Source organism: Prosopis cineraria, unplaced genomic scaffold (genome assembly GCF_029017545.1).
Source record: "Prosopis cineraria cultivar Desert tree isolate PC_DT_omini unplaced genomic scaffold, ASM2901754v1 PC6, whole genome shotgun sequence".
Classification (NCBI taxonomy): Eukaryota; Viridiplantae; Streptophyta; class Magnoliopsida; order Fabales; family Fabaceae; genus Prosopis; species Prosopis cineraria.
In genome coordinates this window covers 6,679,041-6,689,253 of record NW_026555337.1, presented here as the reverse complement: position 1 = coordinate 6,689,253, position 10,213 = coordinate 6,679,041, and the positions used below count along the sequence as shown (strand labels likewise).

The following is a 10,213-nucleotide window of genomic DNA, read 5'->3' as shown; positions in this document are numbered from 1 at the left end:
ATCAGATGTGAATGAGGCGTATTTATAGGACCTTCCGTTTCACGTGAGTTCGTTGAGTTTGTTATATCTTTTTTGATTTTTTTTTCCTTCGTCACAATTAGTTTGTTATCTCCTGCATCTCTCTCCTTGGCGACTACCAGTAGTAAATAATAACTGATGCCATATTTTTTAGTAAAATAATAATTGATAACGATGGAATATAAAACACAACTTATTCAACAGCCACCTTGCAAAAAATTAATATTTTTTTGAAATGATATGTTGGTCAATTCTAGTAATATATCCTTTAATTTTTTTAAAAAAATGTTATACGATTTTTCTCATAGCTTTTATATTTTATTTTTCCCCAAGTTCAATAATTAAAACATAATAAATTTAATACAAATATTAGTTTATAAACCAAAAACATTAACCACAGCTTCTACTGTCAGTTAATTCGATCGCCCGCAGTGTTCCGATAACCATCAATGGTGGTGATAAAGAGCATTTTGATAATTAACCATAAACATAATACATCAGATAAGTTCCTCAATCCTGTAGTGAAATTTTAAAATGTTTTGATCCTAACTTTCAATTCTCCCTATTTAAAAGTTGTATCATTTTAGCAAGCTAGCTGATAACAGTATTGATACTGACGGCAAGTGTTCAATTATAATTTACTGACAAATTATCAAGGGAAAATGATAATAAAGTCTCAAAAGATTAATTTTATACGAGTTAAGTCCCAACTAATTCTAAAAGGCTAATAAAGTCCCAGAGTCCTTAAATGGTATTTTGATATCACAGGAAAAGACCGAAACACCCTTCTTCAAGTAAAAGCTCGTTTTCTTCTCTGCTTGAACGAGTCTCAGTGTGCGACGCGAAGCTCTGTTCTCTGGATCTGCATTCTTTGATCCATACGGTGAACGAGGGCTTAGTTAGGCCAGGGGAGATTGATGTTTCTGGGGGCAGCACGCATAGCCGGCAACTGAGAGTTGAACACTTGAAGGAGAAGACGGAAACGTTGGCGGCGGTGACAGAAGTGAGAATCCAAATTTTAAAGGATAAAGCTCCAGTAATTTGCAAGTGAGGAACTAAATTTTGCAATGCCCTTAGAAACAATTTGCAACTAGTACTCCAAATTTTGAATCGAAGAACTATTAAATTCGTTGAAGAGTTAAATCCTTTAGGACAAAGCTCCAGTAATTTGCAAGTGAGAAACCAAATTTTGCAATGCCCTTAGAAACAATTTGCAACTGGTACTCCAAATTTTGGATCGAAAAACTATTAAATTCATGGAAGAGTTAAATCCTTTAGGACAAAGCTCCAATAATTTGTAAGTGAGAAACCAAATTTTGCAATTCCCTTAAAAACAATTTGTAACTATTACTCGAAATTTGGGATCGAAGAACTCTGACTTGTGAAAAACAACATGAGACTTTTTTGGCCTTTTAGAATTACTTGGGACTTAACTGGTATAAAATTAGTCTTTTGGGACTTGCAAATTTTATACCAGTTAAGTCCCAAGTAATTCTAAAAGGCCAATAAAGTCCCATGTTATTTTTCACAAATCAGAGTTCTTCGATCCCAAATTTCGAGTACTAGTTGTAAATTGTTTCTAAGGGAATTGCAAAATTTGGTTTCTCACTTGCAAATTACTGGAGCTTTATCCCAAAGGATTTAACTCTTCCACGAATTTAATAGTTCTTCGATCCAAAATTTGGAGTACTAGTTGCAAATTATTTCTAAGGGCATTGCAAAATTTGGTTTCTCACTTGCAAATTACTGGAGCTTTGTCCTAAAGGATTTAACTCTTCAACAAATTTAATAGTTCTTCGATTCAAAATTTGTAGTACTAGTTGCAAATTGTTTCTAAAGGCATTGCAAAATTTAGTTTCTCACTTGTAAATTACTGGAGCTTTATCCTTTAAAATTTAGGTTCTCACTTCTGTCACCGCCGCTAACATTTCCGTCTTCTCCTTCAAGTGTTCAACTCTCAGTTGCCGGCTATGCGTGCTGCCCCCAGAAACATCAATCTCCCCTGGCCCAACCAAGCCCTCGTTCACCGTATGGATCAAAGAACGCAGACCTAGAGAACAGAGCTTCGCGTCGCACACTGAGACTCGTTCAGGCAGAGAAGAAAACGAGCTTTTACTTGAAGAAGGGTGTTTTGGTCTTTTCCTATAATATCAAAATACCATTTAAGGACTCTGGGACTTTATTGGCCTTTTAAATTAGTTGGGACTTAATTCGTATAAAATTGATCTTTTGAGACTTTATTGTCATTTTCCCAATTATCAAATTCTCAACCATAACAGAAACTTTCCAATATTATTGATATATTGAAAAATTATAAACCTTAATAGTTAATACAATGAAACTATTCAAAACTTCGTCAATTTATTAAAAGCATTTTAAACTCTCCAACCTATAAGGTGGAAATGTAGGTTCGGATTCAAGCTTAACAATATTTCTTCAGTAAAAGAAACTATTTTCTCTTCCCTTTTTCGAGATGATGCTTCAATTAGTTGTTGTAGGTCCATCCTGGGGCTTTTGTTTCCGTGACTCATTAATCAATGGTTCCGAAATGACAAGTTAGACCATCCAAAAAAAAAAAAAAGAGAAGAGAATTGCCAAACTAGACATTATTCACAGAATCAAACTAGACATTATTCACAGAATCTAAACTATAATATCAAGTACTAGCTTGATGCCAAATAATGGCTCCCAGCCAAGCCTCATAATCATTTTCTTTCTCCATCATCTTTTTCTCTGTCTCACTCTTAAGCAACATAACGGAAGGTACAATAATTAATTTTGGACGCTTTTTACAGCCTTCTCTTCCTGCCATGTTCCTAATTTCCAAATTTTCCAAATTTGAGTTTTTAATTATTGCTGTGATAAAGCTGGCATGAGGGATCATGCCATAGAGAAACACGCCCAAGAAAAGAAGGAAAAAAATTTACATTTATAATTGAAAATCCTATTCAACAAGAAAATGGTTCTTCTGAGGTTTATCTGCCTAAAGCTCTGAAAAATTTGTATGCACCTTGTGTATCAAGGTAAAAACTGATCCTCCTAATATTTCTGAACTAAGGAGAGTTTTGTGCATTCTTGGAGCACCTTCTTCAACTGGTATGGTTTGGCCGAGTCACCTGTGAGTTAAAAAAATTTAACGGGTATAAATTATGGAAGCTACAGACTACTACAATTCCTCAAAGAGTCCTCCAACAACTGATGGCTTGGCCTTATCATCTCCATCACCTTCTCTCCATTTGTATATATTCTGAAGGTAGGCACAGTTCTTATGTTCTCAGCTTTTGCTATACTCACACACTCTTCCACATCCACCTGAAAAGTTAATTTTGGACCAAACTAAAAAGCATGAAGTGTAATTTGCATAAAAAATAACCACCAAAACTGCAGGTGTGACACCAAATGATTCTTCAAATTTTGCCATATTACAACGTGTGTATATCTGGGTTGTTTCCTGTGTCAGTGTTTAGCATCATCAGTGTTTGTACCTCTCAAAAGGGCATTAAAAGTGTACCTTGATGAATTTAACAGATGGGTTCCGAATGCAGAGCTTATTTATGAAAGGGGATATTTCTTGGCATAGTTCATTAGATCCCTCTTTAAAATGAACCACTGAGATGCCTGAAAGTTGACATTTTCGCTTTAGACAAAACCAACGAGGCAAGAGAAATCCTGAATTAACACTGCTGGGGAGAGAATAACAAAGAGTTGAAAATACCAGAAGCAGTTGCAGCTTTGAATCTATCAAATGTAGAGACCTCTTCAACCTCAACACCAAGCTTTGAACCACACTCTTCCCCGCGACATTTCCTCAATGCCAGCTGAGCCTGACGGAGAGACTCAGCAACTTCATTGTCTCTGGGAAGTTGACCCTTTAATGCTTCATAATCTCTTACAGCATCTATCCACCTTTCAAGCTGATGCAAAATTTATGAAACACTTCATTTTAGTCAACAGAACAGCAGCAATCATCCTTCCAACCAGGGCTCAAGTCTTCTTATAATTTACTCAAAAATAGAATTCACAATTAGACAAAGCCAACACTTTGAACTGTAATGCCCAAAAAGAAGGAAAAGAAATAAACAAACAACACAGGCACATTGCAAAAGGGTTCACCTTTGAATTTGAGGCAGCCCTACGGAAAAGGGCCTTGGTGCAGTTTGGTTGGATGCGCAAAGCATGGTTGCAGTCCTCAACAGACTTTTCCCACAGCCCAAGTTTAGACCAGCATACAGCTCTATTGCAGAACAGAACATAGTTGGAACTATCATATTTGAGGCCTTCTCCATAAGCAGAGCAAGCTTCAGAAAATTTTCCACATCCAAAGAGATCGTTGCCTCGAGAGCGAGCTCTTGCCACCATTTTCACAGTATTCACTACTTTTGCAACTTCCACGTTGCTATAATCTATCAAACTAGCCTTTTCTGCTTCTGCTACTGCATTCTCAAACCTGCAAAAAAAGAATCATTTTTTCCTCATTCACCTAAAATTCATGTCTATTTTTGCATTGGAAGTTGATGATTTTTACCTTCCTAAGGCCATCTCAACCTGAGCTCGAATAAAAGGAACATATGCTTCACCAACCATGCCAAAGAACTTGGCTTGAGACCATATCTCCAGGTTTGGAATGTTTGAGAGGGTAGACTCAGCATCCTCGAGTAGATGAAGTTTCAAATAGGCTTCGGCTTTGCAAGCAACAAGCTGCAAGTAAAACTCGCTCAAGTTAGGGAATAGAAACTATATGTGGAGTATCACTGAGAATTCCAAATTATATATGTTTACATGTATCATGTATGCGTAAGAGTAGACTATACCTGAGGTGAGCAATCTGCTCCAACAGCAATGGCTGCGCCTGATTCCCTAAGTGCGCTCTTCCAATCACCAACCTTACGTGCTTCCGCACATCGTTTAAGATGCTTCTCCAATAACCTCAACTTGTGCAGTTCAGATAGATCCACCTGTTTTCCAGGGAGACAGAGGTGGCTCTGGGCATTCTCAACCTGCCCAAAGCTGAAGAAATTCCACATCTAAAATGTTAACCTGAATTAAATGAGCCCGCAAAAATTTCGATATTCCAAAGATAAATATAACGTTATACTACATGCTTTGACGAAGGAAAAGGTTACTGCAGAGCAGAACAAGAAATTCTTGTCACAATATCGAATGAATAAGCAAAGAAAAACAGTTCGAACATAAAAGATAAGGCTGAAAATTAGGAAAACTATTCAAGTTTCACAGTAACCAGCACCAAATCCACGTGACAGATGCCAAAACTAAAATCATCATTCACATATCAAAAGGAGGTCAGAGATAAAAGATGAGCAAATCAGTACTTGTCCATCAACGACATAATCAAGAGAGAAGCAACTTATGGAAGCATAGATATGATACAAGTAGCGTGTGATAAGTTGAACAAGATCCATCTTTATAATCAATGAAAAAAAAAAATCTGATAGGAGTAGAACGGAGCACTAACCGCAGATAAAGTGAAGCAAGTCTCTGATGAGCCCTGGCATAACCAGGGTCCAATTTCACAGCCTCCTCACACTCCTTTGCAGCCGCAGCCAACTTCCCCAGTGCTGTCAACGCTGCCGCACGGTTACTCCGATAAGCAGGATTTTTGGGCGATATGGAAATTGCGCGATCGTATAACGACAATGCCTCCGCAAAGTAACCGCTTCTGTAGAGCTCATTTCCAGCTTTTTTCACCCCCTCAGGATCAGAGTCACTCATTGCCCGCTTCACAATGCCCGAAACCCCTCCGAGCTGAGAATTCCCGCTGACATTGTCATCGACGATAATGTGCCTTCCATTTCCCAATTTCCCGCCACCGCACATTATGTTGCCTCGGCCGTAGTTTACCGCCCCTAAACCCAAAACGTCAGTTCTATTGGGCGTTCGAGGCGCCAAACAGGTTTTTGAGATCTTCCCCGTCGGACAAATATTGCCGGCCGGGAGCAAATTAGTCCCTGAAGTTGCACCATTTGAATGACTGTTATTCACCGAGCCGCTAAAACTTCCCCTGGAGTATATTAAAGGGGCTCCAGCTGAAACTGATCTCCTATGACCCGGCTTGGTGTGCCGGGATGCCGAAGCGGATCGAAGGCTCTCGGAGGCGTTCGAGTTGGTCTCACGGGACTCGCCGCAGTTGTTGCTGGGCTTCCCGTCTGGTTTATTGGGCAACTTGGCTATGGCATTTCTGCTGCCGGAAACTGAACCTGCAGAGGAGCTCGAGCTGCAGCTGGAGGTGTTGGAAGCGCCGGCGCAGGCAGGATTAACTGAAGCGCGGGTTTTCAATGGAGAAACAGGGGAACCCAGATCGAGTTCTTTAAAATCAGGCTTGTTTTCGTCAGAACTCAACAAATCGCGGAATCGAGTAGCGAGAGAATCGAACCCCAGTCCCCGCATCGACTTCCCAGTCTGCGACATTCTTTTTGTCTCTTATTCTGCGTTGTTTGACCCAAAAATCATTCCCCGAAATACGAGCCCCAGTTACTACAAGAAGAAAATACCAGCGAATCCGATATGTGCAGGACAGAAAAAACTTGAAAAGGAAGATAATGGTAGAAGGAGCATATGGGGATTAAGAAACAGAGACGGCGTGTGAGAAGAGAACTGGGAGAGTGAGAAATTGTAAGAGAGGGGATAGCGTCCCGTGAGGAAGCAAAGAACGTATATATGAAGGTAGGCTAGAAAGAGTAAATGACAGGAGAGGGAGAGAGAGAAGTACCGTCCCGTATTTTTCTTTGTGATTCTCCCTCTTTCCCTCGCGTTTCCCTTCCCGAGCTGTTAAGGATATTTCTACGTTTCCTTCTCTCTCCTTTTAAACACGATGACGACGGACCACCCCCATGAACAGGAAGCATTATTACATAATTTGCATTTCCACTTTCTATCCATGCCCATAATTTTCGGTATTCTTATTTTTAGCCCCCTTTTATAACCCCAATCACCCTGCAAAAAGATAATTCATAAAATTTGAGAATCTAAATCATTAATTATGTTGGGATAGTAGTGACGGTATTTCCATGTAATAGTAATGTATGTGATGATTAGAGAGCATTAACTTTAGTGTGAGTAAGGAAAATAATAAAGTGTAGTGTCAATGGATGGTAAGGCTTTTAATTTTGAATCTCCTAACTTGATTTTATGTTTTATGATAAAGTACAAAATTTGCTGTCCTACCGAGATTGAATAGACATTATTTGTAGAGCCGATTCCGGTGCTACACTACGCAGAGAGAAGTGCTTACGTGTACTTGATGTCCACAGTTAAATTTGGCGGGCATTCAGGCATGAGATTCCGCACTGCTTGGGGCATGTACCAACGGAACTGCATGCACTATCATAATAACATCATTTCGACCCGTTGATTCAATTGTTACGTAATTCTATTTATAAATTATTTTTATTAATTTCATTAATATTAATATAATAAAAATATAAAGAATAAAATTTTATAAAATTATAAAGATAATACTCAAAAGATAGATAAATTATATAATATTTTTTTTATTTTTCTCTCTCTTACTTTTTAAAGGAATTTAGATGTTTCATTTAAAATAAAATATCATTATCAATCTAATAACTTATAAAGTAAATCACTTCATTTTTTTAAAATGTAACCTATAAAGTAAATCGGAGGAGTACTTGGTAATTCATTGATAATTTTTTTTAAATAATAATATATATATATATATATATATAATTATCATAATTAGTTAACTATTAAAATGAGACCAGAGAACCTAAAACAATTTATACTATTCACTATTTATGTACAGCGCTACTATCGTTGCACGCACAAATTGTTTTATATTAATGGATAATAGTTACCTTTTTTTTAAGCACAAAGAGAAAGTGCCGCCGATAGCAAAAATATCTTCCCATCATACTGAAAACAATAGATAGATATCTCGCAATTAAATTAATGCATACAATGGCTATCGTGATGTTTATTTTTAATGTGCTGACACATGTAATCCATTAGTTACTTCATATGTTATGCGCTATTGCTCGATCTTCCTTTGCTTTTGAATATGTCAGCAACATTAATTTGAAATTTTAGTGTAGAGCTTTTGAGAAAGGGAAAATCACAAGAAGGACCCTTGAAGAAATATATTCACAATTAAAAATTAACAAATTCTGATTTAACATTGTAGTCCTTAAGGCCCTAACCATAATTAATTGTGATTGTAAAAATACATCCTAATTGTATCTTTGATGAATTATAAGGAAATTATTTCTTGTTAAAATATGATGGGGTGTTGCTGTTTTGCAAACAGTAACTTATTTGCCACATGAATACACTCAATTCTATTAATATAAATGATTTATTTTGAACTTGTTATTATGAAAATTATTTATTGTTAAAATGAAATAAAGTGTTGTTATTTTGTGAATGTTGACTTGTTCACTGCATGAATGCACTTGCTAATGGAAACATTTTTATTACAGGAATTATTTTTTATTAAGATGAAATGGAGTGTTATTATTTTGTGAATAGTGACTTGTTTATCACATGAATATGCTTGGTTCTATCAATAAAAATGACTTTATTCTAGACTTGCCACTATATGAATTATTTCTTGTTAAAATAAAATAAAGTGTTATTATTTTATAAATAATAACTTATTTATGATAAGGATATACTTGATGAAGGGCAATTACATATTTTTACAATCATGATCAATTACAATTATGATTTTAGGACTGTAATGTTAAATTAAAATTAATTAGTTTTTAATTGTGAATATGTTTCTTGGTTGTGATTTTTCCTTTAAAAAAAGTTTCGCTGTGAACTGATATTATATTATTTTTATTTCCCTTTTCAGGCTGATTTAGTTCACACATTTGATTTTGAATCCATCTTGGCACGCGCATGCAGGACGTGCAATAAATGTATACACAAAAAGAAAAACATCTTTATTATTGGTATTTTATTAGCCGTAAAAGTTATTGAGAAACTTAGTTACCATGAATACTATTAAATGAGGCGAAGAACGGTTCAAACTTCAAGGTCACCTTCTTGCTTAATCATGTTAACTTGGCCCAATTATTGGCTTCATACAAATATGAAACGCATATAAAATTTAGTCCTCTGCTTCATTTTATTTTTCTGCGGATACAGTACGCCACATGTATTAATATTTGGTTTAATCATAATATGTTAGTCAAACCTAAAACTCTTTTTCATCATTTATTAGGTAGAGTATATATATATATATATATGTCCCCGGCTAGTGCATGGTGCTCCTGCCAACTTAAATTATAAGATATTTTTAAATAAAATTTTATATATTAATAAAATTCATTAAATATACTTTAAAATTTTACATTTTTAAAGTAAAAATATAAACTTTAAAAAATATCCTTCATTTAATATTCAATGAAATAATGTTAAAAAAATAATATATAAAAAGGATAATATTAAAAAAAATATCATTAATGGAACCTTATTTTTATCAAATGGTTTTATATTTTAGGACATTGAATATTTTTAAAAAGTGTTTAATAATTTAAAATGGAGGGAGTATTTTTTAAGGGTAAAGTTTAAAAACCAAAACAATTTTCAGATAATTTTAATGATCTAATAAACGACAATAGTGAGTGTATGACCTGGTCTGGACGTTTGGTTGGGTGAAATTGTTTTACCGTGAAAGTTGCTTAATATAAGTTAACAATAAAATATATACATATATATATATATAACAAACGATCATAAATATTTTAAAAAAATGCCATATATATTACTCTTTTTTTAGCTAATATAATACATCTTTGCTTCCTATGATTAAGATTAGAAATTTATTAAGTTTTGCGAGCATATGAAGAAGGATAGTATGGTTGCTGGAAATAATGAATGGCAAACATGTCCTCAGGTAACGAGACACCGACTATTCACATCACTACATTTGAAACGCGCTTGTCGATCACTGGTCACAATAATTCAAGCACCAACATTATCAGAATATCAATAATTTTCATCTACCTTTTCCTATCTCTCATAAACCTAATAACAAACAACTCTTGAACTTTAAAAACTATTCACCAGTTTGTTTATAACATTATACATTTGTCATGCTATCATACGAATTAATAATCCATCTGATGAATATAATATTTCCTCTAACTCAATTTATAAAACGCTTTTGAAAAACATTTAACATCTTAAAATATAAAATATTTTAACAAAAATA

The 10,213-nt window shown here is 35.2% G+C and overlaps 1 protein-coding gene across 1 annotated transcript; it reads right to left on the bottom strand.

Moving 5' to 3' along the window:
- Nucleotides 1–2,924: 2,924 nt before the first annotated feature.
- Nucleotides 2,925–6,787, bottom strand: LOC129312423 (inactive TPR repeat-containing thioredoxin TTL3-like). Its single transcript, XM_054955045.1, has 7 exons — nt 5,492–6,787; nt 4,830–5,025; nt 4,544–4,716; nt 4,132–4,465; nt 3,734–3,932; nt 3,530–3,636; nt 2,925–3,330 (listed from the first exon to the last, which is right to left on the bottom strand). Exons 1-7 carry the CDS (start codon nt 6,442–6,444, stop codon nt 3,175–3,177), a joined length of 2,118 nt encoding a protein of 705 aa, XP_054811020.1. The 5' UTR covers nt 6,445–6,787; the 3' UTR covers nt 2,925–3,174.
- Nucleotides 6,788–10,213: the final 3,426 nt, after the last annotated feature.